Source organism: Cinclus cinclus, chromosome 4 (assembly GCF_963662255.1).
Source record: "Cinclus cinclus chromosome 4, bCinCin1.1, whole genome shotgun sequence".
Lineage (NCBI taxonomy): Eukaryota > Metazoa > Chordata > Aves > Passeriformes > Cinclidae > Cinclus > Cinclus cinclus.
The window spans coordinates 27513214-27533454 of NC_085049.1; the positions used below are offsets into that span (position 1 = coordinate 27513214).

The 20241-nt window shown below is 47.4% G+C and overlaps 1 protein-coding gene across 1 annotated transcript in view; it reads right to left on the reverse strand.

Annotated features, from left to right (window-relative positions):
- Positions 1-2358: 2358 nt before the first annotated feature.
- Positions 2359-20241, reverse strand: part of DENND2A (DENN domain containing 2A) — a 35542-nt gene continuing 17659 nt past the window's right edge. The window contains exons 9-19 of the mRNA XM_062491866.1: positions 19507-19616; positions 19225-19294; positions 18520-18597; positions 17876-18016; positions 15466-15614; positions 8292-8469; positions 7518-7559; positions 6067-6184; positions 4717-4956; positions 3787-3873; positions 2359-3047 (exon numbers count right to left, since the gene is read on the reverse strand). Of these exons, the coding sequence (XP_062347850.1) occupies positions 3016-3047; positions 3787-3873; positions 4717-4956; positions 6067-6184; positions 7518-7559; positions 8292-8469; positions 15466-15614; positions 17876-18016; positions 18520-18597; positions 19225-19294; positions 19507-19616 (1245 nt within the window). The 3' untranslated portion in view covers positions 2359-3015. The remainder of the gene's footprint in view (positions 3048-3786; positions 3874-4716; positions 4957-6066; positions 6185-7517; positions 7560-8291; positions 8470-15465; positions 15615-17875; positions 18017-18519; positions 18598-19224; positions 19295-19506; positions 19617-20241) is intronic.

Consider the following 20241-nt stretch of genomic DNA (forward strand, 5'->3'; position numbering starts at 1 on the left):
AGGAATACAGAGTTAGGGATTTAGCCAGTAGTCTGTGAGTCTTCAAGTACAGTTCTGCACATCATGGGCCCCACAGAGCTGCTCACATTGGTGTGTGAGAGCTGTTTAATTAGGCAGGAACTTTCAGGGAGCAGAGATCAAAGATTTTAATGTTTAACCAGTGTCCTGATTCCCCAGTTCCCTTTGGTAAATCCCAGGTTGGCCTCTTGCCTCACCATGTTTGCCTACACCCATATGCACAGGGTCATGGAGTAGAAACTCATCCAAAGCTACTAAACACAGAGACCCAGCTGTGGTGCAGGAAACCCCTGGTCTGTAGAGTGGGCAAGTTTAATGCTGGTGTACAGTACAGTGTGTGTGTGTAGCATATAGGGCATCCCCAGTGTATGTGCCCTGTTCATAGTCTTCTCTGGTCACCTGCTGCTGGCAGCCTCCATAGGAGGACACACAGACCCATGGTCAGAGCCAGCACAAATGGTCTTATGGCTTTTCCTTACAGGTGGCTTCCTCCAAAGCATACGGAGCCTTTAGATGGAGAGTCAAGCTCATCTCAGAGCAGCACAGCTCAAACTACAGCTGAAGAGGTTGTCCTGCAGCTGGAGATCAACACTTCCTGTCCAAATTTCACTTTAAATCCTTAATGACACAGTTGTATTTTTTTTTCATCGTACTTTTCATGCTGCTGCTTTTTAACACCCCCTTTGGATTTTGTACACTGTGTAGGCTTGATTCCCACTTTCCTGAGAGCAGCCAATAAACACACAGAGTGGTCATGGAGCCCTGTGCAGAGCCCCTTTGGAGCTCCCCAATGAGGCAAACAGGGCTATTTCATAACCCTTTTAAATCTGAGCCATTAGGATATTGTAGCAAAAGCTGCCAGTATCTCAGCATGCTCACACACCAATTCAAGCTGAGCCTTGGGCAGCCTGGGTTCCCTCCCTGCTCCTTACCACGGCTCCTGCCAAGGAAGGCCAAGTCCCATGCTGTTGAAAACATCACTTAAGGAGAGAGGAATATGGACTCCCCAGGAGCAGGCTTGGCAGTGTGGGACCATGTAGGAGACCTGCTTCTGAAGGCTGGAGCTGAGCAGCTTTATTTAGCATCTCACAGAGCTTTGCAGGCATCCTGGCCACCTTTACCGCTGTGGGGGTGACCCCAACTTTGCAAAGCTGCATAGTGTTTCTATTAAAAACTCCTTCTAAAACAAGAACTGAAGCACAGCATTTAATTCACCTTGAACCCCACTGCAGCCCCCTTCAATGAGCCACCACCACCTCCTGTGACAGTGAAGTGGCATCAGTTTTGTTCAGCACACCCAAGGGGCAGCCTCCCCACCCTCCACCTGGTCACCCCTGAGGGACCTTGGGTGGGGGCAGGGAGTAGATGGTGCTGGCTTCTGAGTTCCTCTATTGTGGGGTCCTCTGTCCCTGCACAGAATCTGGGGGGGCACAGAGCTGCAGGTGCTGCCTGCCTGCTTCCTGCCTGGTGTGACACCACAGCTGTCCAGCATTTACTGTGCTCACCACAGAAGCACAGAGAGGCTGAGGTGGGAAGGGATCTATGGGGGTCACCTGGGCCATGCCCCTGCTCAAGCAGGGCCACCCAGAGCCATTTGCCCAACCTACCTGGTGGCATGGCTTCAAAAGATTCACAGAACAGCATTGGACCCACTGCTCTGCTCTGGAACGGAGGTGAGGTCTTCTGAACCCCAGTGCTGGTCAGAAAGGTCCTCCCACCTGGCAAAGCCCATGGACCATAGGAGCACAGGGATCATTTTCAAAGCTTCTGGGAGTGCTGTGCAGTCCAGCATAGCACAGCTGTAGCAAAGATACCCACATGCAGTTTTCACCCTGCAACCCCACAGCAGCTGGGAAGGAGACTCTCCTCCACCGAGCAGACTCAATGCTTCAAGTGCTCTTGCCCTCACAAGCAGTGCAAGTGTTAACAGCTTTCACACCAGCTGGAAAAAAGCCCTCACCCGGCCTCAATCTCCACTCAACCTCACCGAGGAGAGATGAGCAGGAGGCCCTACCTCCTGCCCAGGCAGGAGCACAGAAGGCAGCAGCAGACACTCTGCCCTTGCCTGTTTCCTGCTGTGCTTCCCAGGAGCAACACCCATGATAGGAGAAGAGAGCCCTTTGGGAAGCAGGGCTCCCAGACAAGATCCTGCAGGTGAGCTCTACCTTGGGTTCCCAGACAGCTGCCAGGTGAGAGATCGAGACTCACAGGGAAGATGAGGGCCTGGCCAAGTCATGGCTCCAGCTGCTTGATGTCCCCTCTGGCTCATGCTTGGTGCTAGGTGGGATGGTGAGAAGACACAGCTCAACCCTTTCCACAAAATCACCATGGATCCACATGCCTTTTACACAACTCGCTTTTAATTACATTGCATGAGGAAGGGCCTCTCCTTGTGCCAAGACTCCCTGGTATAGCCACCCAGGGAGCTGGCTGGCCCAGCAAGTCCTCAGTAGGTTTAGTGGTTCCCCCTCACCCTTTTCCCTTGCTTGGAAACTCCTCCTGGCCAGTCCGTATCATCCCTGCAGCCCTCAGTGTCCTTGCTTTGCAGAGACCTTTCATACATCTCTGTTCTTCCCCTCTGTGCCTGAGCTTTGCCTGCTCAGTCCCATGGGAGTCCTGCTTCAGCGTCCTACAGCACCAGGCAGAGAGGAGGCAGGGCAAGAGTCATCGGTTAATAACTGTTCTAACCTCAATATAAATAGAAAAATACAACCAAATAAAGAATTGACTAGCTAAGATATCCAATCCACCAGGATGCCTGCAACGTGCTAGTGCAGAGTTCAGAGAGAGTGCTTGGTCCAGTGCTTGCTACTTGTAGACATCCAGAAATCTGCAGCCATCCCATCCTCCTGCAGCACCACAGGTCTGTGCAGTGTGTCCTGGCCATGGCCTGCTGGCTCCTGGGAGCAGGCTGAATGGGAATGGTTGATGAGTCTGACTTATTGCTGCTAAATGGTAAAGCCATTCTCTTCTGTGGAATGAGGATGTGCTTCGCTCTTACTTTTTGTGGAGGAATTTCATTTTGCTGCCTGAAAACACAGAGAAAAGGAAATGGACTCCCCACAGTCAGAGACAAAACGTGTGTCATTTCCCACCACCTCTGTCCTATGTGGTGTACTGGCCCTGCTGCTGTCCCTGGCTCCTTGTCCACAGCCAGCTGCTCTGTAAAGCTGGCAGCAGGGGCCTACAGAGCTCTGCCCATTCCCTGGAAGCAGTGGTGCAGGCTGGGACCTTTCAAGCTCCCAGCCATACCCTCCAGAGCCCATTTGTCCAGGGCACACTCAGGCACTGCTGCTCTTAAGTGGCCAAGAACAGACAAGAGGTCCAGGGATGTGATCTTAACACCTGACTAACAGCTACGGTGTCCAATGACTTATCAAGGACTTCTAACCTCAGTCTGGAGCTCTTGGCTAGCTCCCCTTACAGTGGAAAATAGATTCAATCTTTGAATACTCCTGGGCAGACCTGGAGGCAATGAAAATCACCCCATCAGGACCTGCATCCACCATCCCCAAGTCAGTGGTTGCTCCATTGCCTCCTCAGACCCACCTGTCTCCTTTAGAAGACGCGGATACAGCTCATGGCCCAATCTTTGGTTCTCCACCAGCCTCCAGACAGCGTGCCAGCACAGAGATACATGGCCAGGCACTGGATGCCACACATAATCACAGGCCTTTGTCACCCTTGGGCAGCTTCTGTGCTACCCAACCTGAAGGTGACAAGAAGCCCAGCCCTCCTGAGAAGCCAAAGGTTTTGCTGGCTCCTTACCTAGTCCTTTCAGGAACCTATTGACTCCACTCTGCTCACCACTGGGAAGTGTTTCCAGGTACTCCTGAGCCCGTACCTCAAACAGACCTGCAGGGAGACAGAAATGAACAGCTTCTATTTTGTGTCTATTTTGTGTAAATCCAAGTAAGAATACCCACCTGAAAGTGTACTGTTTCAGCTTACCCACACATTACTGCACAGGAGAGAGAACAACTCACCCCACCTCCTCCATCAGCTGAGGCCAGATTTGGCAAAGAAGCTGTGGTCTGCCCCCTCCCTCCTCACTGCAAGGCTGACTGAGCTGCTGTACCTCACTCAGGGTACAGAATGTACCTCCCTTCATTCTGCTACGAACACAGCTAAGCCCAGGGAGCGACATCATCTGGGGAATCATCATGCAGAATTTACCTCTTTTACTCAGCCTCCTATTCAGACATCCCCTGCTTATTAATGCTCAGGAGGAAGCTGCTAAGCCAGCACTGAGTAGCAGCAGGGATAAGAAATTTCAGCTGCCAGTAGAGCCCTTGAGACTGTGGGATAACAGGAGTGAAACTGCAGAAGTAGCTCTGGGAAGGAGACAAGCATCCAAGCTTTCTACTAGACAAAAACCCATGACCAATCCAGCCCGTTTTTCCTCTAGACACAAGAGGAGGACATGAGGGACTGCAAGAATCAACGTCATTCCTGCAGTGGAATTCAATCTGGAATGGAAGAGGCATACACATGGAGGATACTGCAAGCGTGAAAGATTCCTGTAATCCAAACCCCATCAAGAAACCACCAAATTCCCTTCTGGTGTTCCCCTACAGACACTGCAGCCTCCAGCCACAGAACTGGGGATGAAGGTGGTGGTTGGGAAGCATCTCCCTGCTCTTGTAGGAGCAACAGCAGTTTCCACCAGCAGAGCAGAGCCCAGTGGGAGCCCCTTACCTCTGACCCCCTGCTTCCGCAGCTCCCGCTCCTGGATGAAGCCCCCAAACATCTGTGTCTCCATGAAGACCTCCAGGAAGCGTCGGAGGCTCTTGGAAGAGACGGATTTGCGAAAAGCCTCGCGCTGCAGGGTCCGCTCCTCTCGCTCTGTGGGGGTCAGGAACAGGGAATAGTGGCCCACAATCTCCACAAAGAAACGGACAAAAGCTTCAGACACCACTTCATTCAAAGGGCTGGTTTCTAAGGGAAAAATAAAGAGGCAGTGGTGAGGACAGTGCTGTAAGAATGTGCTAGGAAAATCTCTGGGTAAAAATTTCCTGGCTTTTTTCAGATCCAGCCTGAGGAGAAAAAGCTGCTCAAGAGAGAGCATCCTAGGAAGTGCTTGTCATGGAAGTAGACCAAATTGCTGCTACTTTGAAAGATACCAAGTTTTGTTTTGGTGCTCACTTCTCTCTGGTGAGATGGGGGAGAGAATCAGAAGAGTAAAAGTGAGAAAACTTACGGGCTAAGATAAAGAGAGTTTAATGGATGAATCTAAAACTGTGCACACAAGCTAAGCAAAATAATTGACTTAGTCAGCAGCTCCCGTGGGCAGGTGTTCAGCCCTCCCCAGGAAAGCACGGCTCCAGCACACATACCTTGGAAAGACAAAATGCCCTATTTCCAAATGACCCCCCACTTCCCCATGTGGAACATCTCTCTGGTCATCTGGGGTCAGCTGTCCTGACTACGTCCCCTCCCCACTCCTTGTGTACCCTCAGCCCTCTCACTGGTGGGGTGGGATGAGAGGCAGAAAGGTGATGGCTCAGTGTGAGCTCTGCTTAGCAACAGCTAAAACATCCCTGTATTATCAACACCATTTCCAGCACAAATCCAAGACCCAGCCCCATACCAGCTATGGAGAAAATTAACTCTGTCTTAGCCAAAACCAGCACATTCTCCAGGTTCCTCTGTACCAAGGAGATGCCCATCCTTTCCCCCAAGACAGCTGTCTCAGCCTAGTCACCCATGAGCCACATGGGCTACAGCTCTGCAGGTGCTGTCCCCTGGAGGAGCTTGCATTACTCATGGCAGAAAGAAGCCTGAACACTCTGAAAAGGAGTACAGGTGCTCCCTGGAATAGTGAGGGAAGGATGGCCAGAGCTGGGAAGAGATAAGTACTGCTGCTCTTCACACAGAGAACTGCCCCCTGTGCACTGGAATATTTCATACAGCTTAACCAAAATTCTGATCTACCTCCAATACCTGTGGTGTTAAAATCACTACAAGCCTAGTTCTCCTCTAAGAAGTGACAGATGAATAAGGGGCAGGAAAAGACATGTTTTTAAGCAGAAAGGCACTGTGCTTTACCCTGCTTGCCATTGACAGGACCCTCCTCCTTATCGCTCGCCAGCTCATTCCTCTGCTCCAAAATGTGCTCTAGGGCGGCCTGCAGCTTGCGGGGCAGGATGGAGTCCTCATCTTCCATCTGTAAGACAGGGCCACTTCGTCAGGGACTGGGGACCGGGACAAAAACATCTCCTACCCAGTCCCCAGCACAGCAGGGGGAGCACTAGAAATGAACTGTGAGGAGAGGGAGAAGGCATAATATGCTTGGCACATTCCCAGCACCAGCCAGCGCAGTACTATTGAGAAGCACGAGAGGAAGGAGAAAAGGGGTGTCTTTCCCTAAATAGTCCCCTATTCTGGAGGAATTTTACATGTCTGACCCGAAAGGCTACTGGGCAGGGCTCACCTGTGGCCCCACCATCTGCCCACAAGCCATGAAGAGGAGGAGTGTGAACAATGCTGGCATGTGGCCAGGTGAGCAGAGCCCCTGCTCAGGCACCAATCCCCTCACACAGGCATAAGGAATTCCCAGGGAGCAATGGAGCCAAGGAGCTGCCAGTGACTGTGTAGAGCTCCCACCAGTCCTGGCTGAGTCGGCTGATTCAGCTTAAGCCTCCTGAAGAGAGGTGCAAGGTAAAGCATTACCCCAGAGCTAAGGCAGCTGGCAAGTGAGGACTGTGGGAGGGCTTGGCCTTCACCCACACGCTGCTCCCTGCAGCAGGAGGAGCACTCATCCCATCTTCTCATCCCATCTTAGTCACGGGGCTGAGACCGGGCGCTGCCAGCGCTGCTCCGCGATCTGCCAAAGAGCTCTGGGAATAAAGAGCTTCCTGGGCCAGGAGTATGTTTGCTCATTTACCCTCTTCCCTTCCTCCTCCCCTTCCCACTCCTCCTCTCCACAACAAAGGGAAGTGAAAATCAGCAGGCAATATTGCCTGCAGAGCAACACACAGGCTGCCATGTACCACCCTCCTGCTTCTGACCCATCCAGTGCAAGGATCGGAGCGAGGAACCACAAGCTCCCGAAGCAGTAAGGATTTCAAAAAATCATCAAGGCTCCCTTCCCACTCAGGGCAGAGCACGTGATGGGAGATGGACTGACAGACACTAGCTGGAAGAACCCACACTGCTCCCCAGCAGACAGTGTTGAGCCAGAAGTTTCCAGCTCTGTCCTCTGCCTTACAGAATGACACTTAAGGACCCATAGTGCTCACGTGCCAGCGTTTTCCCTCTTAAAAAAAAAAAAAAGGAGAAAGGTAATTCCCAATGATTTAGTCCTCAACAGCTGTGTTTTTGGATGCTGATGTTACATATATACACAGCAACCCCTATAATGCTGCTGACTGCAAGCCCTGCCTCGGTTTTTGAGCAGGGAGAAAGTGATCCATCCAGCCAGGCAGGTCAGCAAACACAGATGGAGGTAAGTTATGGAGGAAAAAAGGGAGAAAAGGATATGAATTAGCTCTGCTCACCTGTCTCAGAAACCGATTATTTACAAGGTCAACGACGAGGACCTAAGAATAAAGAGCAAGAATTAAAAGGGGAAGTAATTATTTCCATCATCAGAGTTTATCTTAATCTGTAACTGCTTTGGAGGAAACACTTCCCTGCTCCTCCTACCCACCACTGCAGCTGGAGGAGGCACCCAGCATGACCCAGGAGCAGATCCCTTGTTGTGGCTTTCTGGGGATGTCACTGGAAACCACAGCTCAGCTTGGACAACAGCAGGCTGTGCTCCAGGCCTGGCCCACTGCTCCTCACTACACAGCGGGGTCAGAGCTCCATCCTTTCTCCCTGTGTGCTGCACTGCTGTCTCCTGGGAGGCAGGGAGAGAAATCCCTCCCTCAGCACGTTCAGCCTTGCTGTGCTCACCCTTGTGCACTAGGAATCCAATTCTTAATTATTTATTGCTATGATGTGTTAACCTGAGGGGTAGCTATCCCGGCCAGGCGGTAGCAATCACACTTAAGACTGACAGGATCTGCATGCAGCCCCTAGACAGCACTATGCAAAAACCAGTATAAACTGTAATAAAACCATCAGCAGCCCCACAGTGGGAGATTCCAGCCCCCTGCCTTCCCAAGCTGTGGCCAAGGCAGAGCACAGACTGGGAGAACATCCACCTCTGCCCTTATCCCACACCGACAGCAGCCAGAGGATGAGAGCTCTTCTCCCTGGCTGCCAGAAAACAGCTCAGTGCACAGGAAACAACCCGGAGCAGGGCAGGGTGTGGATGCAGGGCTCACCTCCTCCACAGGCAGCTCCTTCAGGCGGGGCAGGGAGCTGGAGAGCAGGCCGATGAGGAAAGGGGTGGGCGAGCACACGATGTCGATCATGGAAGGCGGCAGCACGGGGATGTAGGTGTGCTGCCAGGTGAAGGGGTACAGCAGGGCCACTGTGGCGTGGCAACACTTGGAGAGAGTGCTGGAAGACAAAGCACAACCAAGGACAAAGGCTGGTCAGGCAGGGAATGAGGGGTGCTTCCTAAAAATCAACTGTTCCCTGATTGATCTCTCTGATTACTTGGAGCGTTCCCACATTTCTGACCCTGTTTTTCAGCTTCAGAAGCAATGAATTCCAAAAGATGAACCCAGCCCATACTCTTATGACAAGAGAGGGGTTCTACTGAATCAGAGATCTGCTGCTCCAATGTCCTGATGGAAAATATCAGACAAACACAGCATCTTCTAAGCCCACAGCATTTCCTTGGAGAAATGAGTTAATTCTCCCACAGCTCTCTGGCAGGATATGCAGTTAGCCATGGCAGAGCTTGCCACAGGGCACCAGTTATTCATCTGCTCTGGGTCTGGAAGCATTTTTATGTGTCAAGAGAGGGAGAAGGCTAGCTGCTGTAAATCCTGTATATATAACATCATTTTGTTTTACCAGCCTCCAGTAAAGGAGAGGAGGGAGAGGAAGGAGACTGGTGCAGCATGGAGGAGCCACGTGGGTAGAGAGAAGGATGCCCAGCTGGCTCCCATTAGACTCCATGGGAGAATTTATATTCAGCAAGCTGGGTTTATTGCTGCCTTGAGAGGGAAGGGGTTTGATGGGTGTGGACTTGAGTTTGCTCTGAGAGTTGAAGGCTGCTTTCCCTCCCCTCCCCACTCCAGTTAAGTTTGGTGGATGTGCATCCCTGTGCTGTATCACTAGGGCATGCTGAGCTGAGTGCTGTGGCTGGGGGACAGCTGGCTGGCTTCCATCATCTAAGTTCAGGCTAGCAGAACAAAACCGTAGTTGCTGGAACATCAGTGTGACAGCACAAAGTAATCAGGCAACAAACATTGTTAAACATACGACACTTTTTGGAGACAAGGAGATCCCAGGGGAGAAGCTGGAATCTGCTTAACCTGAGAATTTTGGGAAAGGTGTGTGTTCTGAGAAAGTCTCTTCACAAAATGGGGACAGTTTAATCTCTCTTCATTCCCAGAAGACTATCTTTTTTAAGGGGATACTCTGTAAAAACAGAGGAAGACCTTTCAAAGGTTGTGTTACAGACTGGTAGCTTTAAGCCTTCAAATGGGAAAAAATCTACAGTTCCACACCCTTGTTTGGGAACATGTGAGTGTATCCCCCTTCCTGCATTCACTCCTCCAGGCTGCCTCTCTGTTGCTGCTCTCCAGCTGTGCCTGCCATCATCATCAAGCTCACACCTTGCTGTGTCTATCATAAATGCAAGGTAGGTAATGAATCTGAGAGAAGCAAAACTAAAATAATAAGAAAGCATGGAGCTAGCAAGAAACAAAAACATTAAAAAAAACACCCAGAAAAAACGTGGGAATAATAGCAAAGTAGATGATTTTTGTTGTATCCTTAGTACAAACTAATCTTGAAAGGAATTGCAACAAAAGTGAATGTGTCATCTTAGAAGTGTACTCCAAGCTAATGAGATCCTTTAAAAACCATCTCCTTCAAAGCTGTGCTACTCATACCTTTCGGGTCATGTTAACAGATACAAGAACAGGGGCTACTCTTCCTCTCCATTACTGCAGAGCATATTTTCCACTCCTCAATTTCTGACTGATAATAGACCTGGTAATAGCAGCAGCAGCATGGTGAAAGCTGAAAGAACTGCACCTTTCATCGCTTGTGCACAGCAGTGGGGCATTATCACCACCCACTGTTCCTCTTTGAGGAGAGGGCGAATGCGGAAGTGTTAGAAGTTTTACATCTGTCACCAATCCTCTGTTTTGAAGGCATATCCAAATTTTCTGCCTAAATATGGGACCTAAATTTATAGACAGCATGTGAAAACCTATGGAAAACATCTCTTAGTCCAGGTAGCTCCACAGAGGAACAGTGAGCAGCTGAAGTATGTGGTTATTTATGGCATGGTGAGATATTATGGCAAGCTGTCTCCTACTATATTTATGGTGGCTTGTTCTTCCCTCAGTCCAGCTCTCGAGTCCCAGCGAGTACACATGGTACGTGAGAGATTGAGTGGGAGGGAGGTGGCTGAGCTCCAGTGAGTGGAAGTCAAAGACAGAGAGCTGTGTTAAGTCTGAAATTGTACACACCAGGCAGTGGGAAGCAAAGATAACTTCCCCTTCCACCCTTCCATCTGTGCATGACTCAACGCCTCCAGGGTGAAACCCAGTGATCTCTGCTCCCAAATGTTTCTCACTGGGAAAGACCTTTCCAGGGAACAGTACTGGCAGAGCTGAGGTCTGTGAGCCTCCTTTGTAGGCAGAGCAGTTCAGGGCTGGACACAGAGGACATATCACTGAGGTATCTTTTTCAAATGCCAGACTTGCTCTGCAGGTACTCTCAAGGAGTTGCAGGTTGCCAGGAGCCCAGGAGAAGCACGGCCCTTTGGGGTGGTGACTCAAGCCTAAGATCTCTTTCTCTTGCATTTGGCACTGCAACAAGCACTAAGGGACTGCTGATTCACACCAGGCTGCTGAGCCTTGCAAAAGAATCCAGTTTGATAAATCCCTTTTATGCCACCTGTGTGTCTGTGCACTCTTTGGCCAGCAGCCACGTGACTGCAGTGTGCTCTGGCAAGTGTCATGGATACAGGTCCAGTCCAGCTCTTCAAACAGGACACAGGCACCACTTATTAAAGCTTTAGGTTTCATGAGTGATCTTTAAAATGCTGCAGGTCTTTGAAGAACAGTTTCAAGTTGCTGAGCACATTTTCATGGGTTCATTCAGCCTTCTGCAGGGAACACGGTTGAGCTGCATGTTGCTCGCAGTTGAGACTGAGATGTCAGTAGTACAGAGGCTAAAAAGTACTGAGGTACACAAGAACCATCAGACCCTTCCCGAAAGGGCTGATTTGGATAGGGACTGGCACACAGATCTCTCTGGGGAAGTATTCCCTTGGTCAGAACAATGATACTGCAGCAACCTGGGACATTTGTGGTGGCCTTCCCACCACACAGCACCCTGTGAAGCTGCTGCTTCTTGGTAGCCACCTTGAACACAGGTGGCCAATAGAGAAACTGAACACAACAGCTGCAACTACATAGAAACCCTTCTTCCTCTCCTGGGAAAACTTGCTCCAAGACCAGCTTGACTTGCTCTAAAAGACACCTTGACAAGTTGCAACAGCTTCTACAGAGGGACACACTGGCTGTTCAGCCTGGTTGCTTCCACTCCAAAGGCAAGCATATGTGATCAAAAGCCCCAAAGCTGACTCCCTCTTTGGGTTTAGGATACTGCATGATTTCTGAAAAACACCATTGAATCAAACATCCTGCTGCAGTTTAATGCCAGGAAGTCCTGTGGTCCCTGCACTAACCAAACTGCTCAAAATATGCTGGCATTTGGCATTTTAAGACTGTTTGAATATGTATCTTTAAAAATTTTTTTATAAGCTCTGCCACAGTAGGATTTGTTTTACAAACACCTTCGGATTTCTGACACCGTGTCACATCTGGATTTACTTATGATGGATTACAGATCTGGTTTACAACATTTAGCAGGCACAGGAGCTTCCAAGCATTGTCCCATTACTTCACACAGCACTGCTGCAAATCCCACCACGAGGATGCCAAGCTCCACCAGCTCTCTGGGGACCCTCACTGACTCACACCAATGTGGCAGGTGAAGAAATGAGTATTGAGATGATCTGAAGAGACAGCACTATTGTCTGACATCCAAACTTCATCCTTGGGTTTCTTCTTTTCCGTAATCACCGGGCAAAAAGGGAGAAACCTGTGAGGCCAATATTTGCAATCCTGGATTTGTTTGTGTAGCACACGGTAAAGTGTTCTTCCTGATGATTAATTACCTTTTGCTGGGGATGACCACATTTAAAGTGTCTACTCCAATTCTTTCAGATCTGCCTTTGATAACAATGACCACTTTGTGTTGTTGATACAGCTGTGGTTTCTGGCAGAGACAGAGGCAATTGCTGGTATTGGTCAGATCCACAACAAGCTTTTGAGATCTGGAAAAAGGAAGCCTTGATTTTAAGCCCATGCAAGCTTTTCTTTCTAAAGAGCTCTTTGAATCACAAAGATCTCCTGCTCAGGCCATTAAAAACTGCCCAGCTTGTGGCACCGTGTGACATCAGGTGATTTTAGCTGAAAGATGCCTTCTAAAAGGTTGATTGGCAGTGTCTGGAGCTGCATGCCAGGCAACACCCCTTTGAAACAAAAGCAGCTCTCATGCTGCAGTGTCTAACCCGTGCCACAGTGTCCACTGCCCCAGGACTAAAGTTAACAGTGCAGGAATGAACAAAAGCTGGGGGAATACTACACAGACCAACACAATTTGAACAAAGTCATTTCCCTGGGTTGCAAGGCAAAGTATACTCCAGTATCCATAGTGACAGAGAAAAAACCCACCCAAAAACTAATAAACCAAATTCTTTCCTTTTCCGCTACCAAGCTGTGGATTGACAGGTATTTAAACACTCAATGCTCATTCTAAAGATGGAAAAGAAAGTATTTCACTTGCTCTACACTTGTTAGATGCATTTTTTGGCTCAGCTTGAAAACATTTCACAGTTCATGCAGTATTTGGCAGGAGACCTTTCAGCTTTCTTTTCCCACAGACTGATTTTATAGCAATTAAAGGACATAAATAAATTGTACACATCATTTCTCTGTCATTCAGACCCAGACACACCTTTTCAAACATGGACAGATAGTTATTGATAGCGCCCACATGAAGAACAGCAAAGATGAATGATAAACATAATTTATTGTGCATCTTTCACTGTGTCACCTGCACTCTTCCCGTTAATCCATCTCAGCTGGATTATTTCTAGCATTCCTAACCTCTGAGCAGTTTCCAACAGCTGCTTTTATAGTTTTTTTTCATTCTTTTCAGCTATTTCCAAAAAGTGTTTCTTTTCTTTCCTCTCAAATTGGCATTTTCACTCCTAGAGCAAATACTACTTAATGCTCATTGTGTTCCTGTCCCAGGAAAAATAGAATTTGGACAGAAGATCCTGTATCTGCAACAGCATCAGCTTTCAAAATATGAAAGGTCCACCTATGAGTAGAAGAGACTGTTCACCTTAGGAAAAGCTCATGAAGTACATTTGTGACTGGCCATTCTGTCACTGAACTGGATTAAAATACAGTTCTTACTTAATTTTGAGGGTCACTTTCTTTCTTTTCTGCATTTCATGCCTTTACAGTACTTTGGGATAATTTCCAAGCTTTTGCTCCGCAAAAATGAGCCAGAGAAACTTCGTATTTTGCAAGAGGAAAAGAAAAAAGACTCCTGAAATTGCTCAGAGGAAGGTCTCAGAAACCTCAAATATTAAAAGTCTCATAGAGAGCTGACAAATCTATGGTAAAAAATTGAATCTGAGCCCTGTAGTCTAACAGACCCTGGATCTTTTAAACATAATAATTCATTTCTCACAGGAAGAAAAAGCTGTTTATGAGATATTTAGAGATTCTAGAAACTGTGTTTCTATAGCTTTCTCCCAGTCTCTTTACAGGCCTGTACAGCTGGATTAAGTCCTAAGGACCCTAGATATCCTGACAAAAGATAAAGGGGTGGGAAAAGAACACCAAAACCCATCAATGTGCTTTCTATTAGAGATATCACACCCATGCTCAGAATACATGATGTTTACATAGTATCATGTAAAGATGTGATAGGAAAAGATTTGTTAAATAAATGCTCATTCTAAAGTGATGTCTCAACCACCCCCCCAAAGTTCCCTGCCATTTTCTGATACCACCCAGCTCTCATGTAGAGATTACAATGTCAATCTGTGTCCTTAAAATTTTTTTCTAAGAATGTACAATTTATCCTACAGAGGAAGAAAAAATTATTTGAGAGCCTGTGGTCATAGATCATAGATAAATCATATATGTTACACAGAGATCTAGTGTTTGTATGAATTCTCTCACTTTCAATACAAATCTAAATGATCTGTATGAAATGTGTGGTTTAAGTATCCAGAATACCAAGTCTGTACACACATAATGTATCAGTGATTATAAAGAGGCAAAATTTCCCCTTTCTGAACCAAGACAGCTGCCAAAACCAGCAAGCAGATAGTGCTACAGCTTCCCTTTCCCCAGCCTTTCTGTTCCTGAGATGAGATTGCCTGAGCTCTGCCCATAGAGAGCCCTGCATCCATGTAGAACAAATTTTTCCCCTTCATTTTCTTCTAGAAGGGGCCTCTCCATTCTTTGCCCCAGTGCTCAGTCCCAGAGCTGCAGGCTGCTGCCTGGAAGTTGTGAAAACAGACAGCTTAGGGGCATTGTACACTCCTGAAACCTGAGCGTGCTCTGAAGTGTCATTACTCATCCAGGCAGCTTTTCTTACCCCAGCCTTGGCGAACTTTCCTCCCTGAATCCTCAAGTGCTTCAAGGGCTGGAGAGCTGCCAGCCACCAGCTGCACACAAGATCTTAAAGAAACCTGGACCCATTTTCATAATTTAGGAGAGCAAACAAATGCATTTTTAAATTGAGCAGATTCAAAACAGAAGGGGGAAGTCCTCTGTCTCATTTCCCCATTCCACATCCTTTACTTTCATCCCCATAAGAAAGAAGAAGTCTTTAGAAACCAATATGAAAATATAAGATGAAAAATTAAGAAGATTTTGTGACATCAGGGAAAAAGTCAGATGGGACAGTGATCTCTGCACAAGGCTTGATCCCTGGAAACACAAGCACAGCTCAGCAGGGAACAGTGCAGCATCATGGAGCAAAAGGAGGGGTTTTGCTTCCTCAGCACCAGGGATCTGCTCTGAAATTGTCTGGAGGAAGTGGAATTTGGTTCTCCTTGGGGATGAGAAGCAGCACTTTTTGCAAGCTGCAAAATGAAATTATGATTCATGGCCTAAGTTCCCCATTCCTGGGAAAAACAGCCCTATTCACATCATCATGAGGTTGAAAAAAGAGCAGAGAAGAAAAAGAACAAAGCAGAGAGATCTGTCACTGCAGCCTTCCCAAGTTTCCCTTCCTTGCCAGCATTTTCTTTAGGGAAATGCAAGAGGGTACCTGAGCTTGTCTGCAATGAAGATCACCCTCCTTTCCAGCAGCAAGGAAGCAAAAACTCTGCTCAGGTGCCTCACACTCAGGGAGGTGAACAAGGACTCAAAATCAACGTGCTCCAGCCTGGAGTCCAGCGGCCGCCGCAGCTCGATGACCTGTTGGGGACAAAAAGAGCACAGCAGAGCTCTTGCTGTGTGCCAAGCAAGGACCCACAGGGTATTTTCACAGCTAGCAGCTCTCACTGACTGCTGGTGAGCACCACACAGCAGTAAGTCCTCAAACAGAGTTTGTCCTAAGGCCTCCCATAAATCCTTCTTCCAGATGAAGATGATCCAGAGTCCATTCCACTAGGCACAGCATGAGATCAACCACAAGTTCTTCCCACTGGACTGAGGACAGGGAGCTCTTCAGAAGGAGGAAAACTAGTTTGTGTCCAGCTAGGAGTGGTTTTCAGGCTTTCTGGTATTCAAGCAGCAGAATGCCATGGAACCTTTCAAATCTGCACTCTGACTTTTATAGTTACGATTTATTTATTTTTTTACTGCAAGAATCTGGATGCCTAACCTCCTGACCATAAATTTTTTATATCAGTTTCAGACAAGAGCAGCTTGTGGGTATTTTTCTTTGTTCCTATCTACTTAAATAATGCCTGTCATAGCACCTTAGCACTTCATACTCCTTATCTTAGACAGATGCTTATCTAAATTGTTTTTGAAAGCCTCCAACACCACACATTTCATAAATCCCACAAGAAAATTACTCTACTTCTGAACTACCCTCACCAATACCAAGCCTGCAGCTGAAACATGTCAGTGGCAAATTACTTCAATTACTTGTTGTCTTACTTTCAGTATACACTCAGAGCAATTGGTCAGATTTCTATGTGTAGAAAACTTATTGTGTAATGAAAGGTTATCACATATCTTCCTTTGTCTTTTGTTTTCTATATTAAGTAAATAATTTTTTCTCAAGCATTATCTGTATTTTCTAGACCACTCAGTAAGCGGAACAACCATTCTGGGGCTTTTTCCTAATGCTTGCACGTTTTGGAAAATTATACTCTAAATAAAATTCCAGCAGCACTAGAAAGCAGAAGAATTGCTTTATTATTCACCCCTTAAGTTTCTTACACAATGAAGGATTTTGTCTAAATAATACCACACTTACTTCTGCTCATTTTATGGCCCACTACACCACCAGATCCTTCTCTGAAGTACTGTTGCTCACTCAGTTACTTTCATGCTGTATTAGACTACTTCTTTCTTTCTTCCTTCCTCCTAGCATTTTGCTCTTGTCCATATTGATGTTCACACCAAATCTTAAATTTACAAAATCACAGAATCATTTAGACTGGAAAAGATCTCTAAGATCATTGAGTCCAACTGATCACCACCACAACTAGATCACAGTGCCACATCAAGTGTCTTGAACACTTTAACGTGTTTCTTGCATTTAGGGGAGTGGGGCACTTTGACTTTTAATTCCTTACTCTCCAAAGTGCCTGCCCCCATCCCAGTCCTGTACTGTGAAAATGTGGAGTTTATGCCATCAGTCAGATAATTAATGAACAGAATCCCAGACACAAAGCAGCCACAACATTCTCACAGCACACCACTGGGACTTTGTTCCTCCAACACACATTTTTAACCAGCTTTGCATGTTCTCTGCAGTAATGCCATTTAGTTGGGACTGTTTTCAGTTGGGTTGAGGAGAATGTCATCGTGTAGTGCTCTGCTGAAAGCCTGCAGACACAACTTTATCAACTGGCCTGCTTTCCTCCCTCTCACATTCAAGGCATACCATGCCCTGAGTCAAGTATGGCCAAAACTGCATTCAATTTGTCTCCCTCCATCCTCCCACAGTTTTTCAATGCTGTGCCTAAAGCTCTGCACTCTTAAAACCCTCCCACTGTCCTCACACCACTTCGTGTGATACGCAGCACAGACCCTCACCTCCACATTGTGAAAATGCCATTCTCAAAGGCTGCAACATCAGCCTGGTGTGGTTTCAAGGATTTTTTTTTACCTGATCCACACAGAGGATGCTGGAGCACACTGTACAAACCTGTTGTTAGAAAGTTAAGTGTGGTGACTTTGAGCAGATCCAAGGTCATATACTGGGCAGCACAGGACCTGCTTTCTGTGCCTCTTGGCCTCAAGGCCAGTGTCCTCTTTCCTTTTGCTATATTAGGCTGTGTGCTTACATTCATTTTTACCATAGGATTTCCATTTTGATTCTGAGGTCACTGAAGTCTCCATACCATCCCCTCTAGTCACCTGTTTTACTCCCCAGCTTCCCCTCCCAGCTGACAGATCACCTGGTCTCAAAGATCCCCAGTGCTCTGCCATGGTCCCAACCTCCAGTCACTAGTCCTGCACCATTTGCTGGTTTCCCTCTCTCTGGGAAGTGTCCTTACCTCTGTTCCTGAGCCTGGCAAGAAGTTCTTGACTGTAATCGTCCTGCCCAGAGCTGGGAATGGTGCCTCCATGACACTCCTCATGAGAGGCTGCACCAGGGCTGGGGAAATGCCCCGTCTCTTCTCAACCTCATCCAAGATCTGAAATAAAGGCATGAAGACACAAAAACATACAAATCAGGAGGAGGGAGATAACACCAGGACCGAAGTGCACCAGCATCTGTCCATGTCCTCTCCTTAATCCAGTATCGACATGGAGCTTTGTATCAAAAGAAAGAAGGCAAAAGGTACAACTGAAGACCCTTGATTTCTTTTATCAGGAGAAACACAACTCCAGTGAGGTCACTGTAAAGCCAAAAATTTGCAAACTCCCCGCTACACTTGGAGTCACACACTACACCTTTTAACCTCTCTTGCATTCTGGGAATTCTGCTGAAGGAAGAAGGCAAGAGCTGACAATCTTGTTTTCCTATTAATTGTGCTTTTGCTAGGTTCTGGAATTAGCATGTGCTTGCCTCACCAACACCATTTCAGACCCTTTCTTCAGGTATCAGCTTCCCTGATCCCCATTCTTCAGGTGCTGGCTTCCCTTCCAGGTCCCTCTTGACCTACAGCACAGATTTCCCCTCTTTCTCCCCCCTCACCTTAGAGAAGAGATTGAAGCATCCAAGGCGACTCACAATGCAGTAAACCTCTGGGAGACGCTTCCCTTTACCACTGGGCTTTCAAGACAAACACAAATACACACACAAAAAAAAAAAAACACCAAGGAAATGTCAGAGTTGCAACTACTGCAAAGATAGAGAGACTGGTCTCTTAGTTGTGCATCTCACTGGCTGGCTCAGAAACTGGCAGGCATTTGACAGTATGGTGATGATGACAACCTGGCTCAAACCCTGGTACACCAGAAACAGTGAGGAGAAATGGGCACATCCACAGTATGGTGCCAGCTTACCTAAATCAAATGACAAAGGTAAAGCAGACTGATCTACAGAGACAACTCTGAACCTACAGGACCAGCACAGGTTTAGACAACTGTTTAACAGGTACCCAAACCTAAAGAGGATAAACCCTGTCTTCAGCTTAGGGGTGAAACAACAGTCCACGGTCATGGTAAAGTGCTGGTGCAAGGAAAATGCAAGAGAGTTATGTCTGGAGAGGAGGATGGGATGCAAAGAGTGACTTTAGCACTGAACAGAAGAGAGCAAAGCTGCTCTGTTGCTGCTCTTTTCAATCCACACCGAAAGAGAAGAGCAGCAGCTTTCCACTTTCCAGAATGGGTGCCAGTAACACCAACCCCACAGAAGGCTGCGCCACTAAGAGAAGCAAAAAAACTCAGGGATAATTACCAGCAGCCTCCTACAATACCCAAATCGCCTGCTTCCATCTTCCCCTGTCAGGACAAATGAGAATGTCTCACTGCAGAAAGAGAAACCAGAATGACAAGATACCCATCAGCCACATTAGCAGTCTCAGACATACAAACCCAATCAAACCCCAGTATTTCTGCATTTCCCATGCACCCCTCTCAGAGCTCTGCCCAACCTTCTACCGTAACAGCTCTTGTATTTAATTAGCTTAGATATAGAAAACTGTTTCTCATTAATCAGGATACAAAGTACAATACTTACCTGGCAAACTGATGGATGGGGGCCCAGTCCTTTGCATCAGGGAAGCAAAACTGGGGAATAGCTTTCAACTGATCTTCTGCCTCACGCATGAATTTGAACGAGCGCTCAAGCTAGCAGAACAGAGAGAAGGAATGTTTCCAATTAGTCATGTGGGGATGGAATGACTTCAAATATTTTTCCTGTGACAAATGAAGAGGTGATGACAGAGGCTAAGCTTCTGCCTGGAAGATATTAAAATTTCTGTGATTCTGGCTCACCTAATCTTTAGATATCTCAGGGTAACTCTGTGCCCTCAATTCCAGCAAGCCCTGTCTTTGCAGCACCTGCCCTGCTATATTGTGCCTCTAATCTGGGACACAACTTCCAGCAAGGGGCAAGAAAACTGAAGTCTGAGGGGAGCTCTGGTCACATCCCATTTACAATCACTCTGTCATGCTGGCTCTGTGTTTCTCCCATTCCTCCTTCCCCATTTTGAGCTACGTTACCACGGAAGGCTTTTCCTTCCCTTTCAGAACACATATCTTCTCCCAGTGACCAGTTTTCTTCAAAGAAGAAAGGGGGAGAAAGGGAATAGCTACACAAAAGTCATAGCCAAGTGCAGAAAAAGATCTAAATCAGCTGCTCTTTCAGGAGGGAGCACTACCATGACAATTCTCAGGCAGGGACTGAAGCCTTCCCACTATCTTCAGCCTCCCTTAACACTGACACAGCAGAGTGGTCACTGATACAACACGT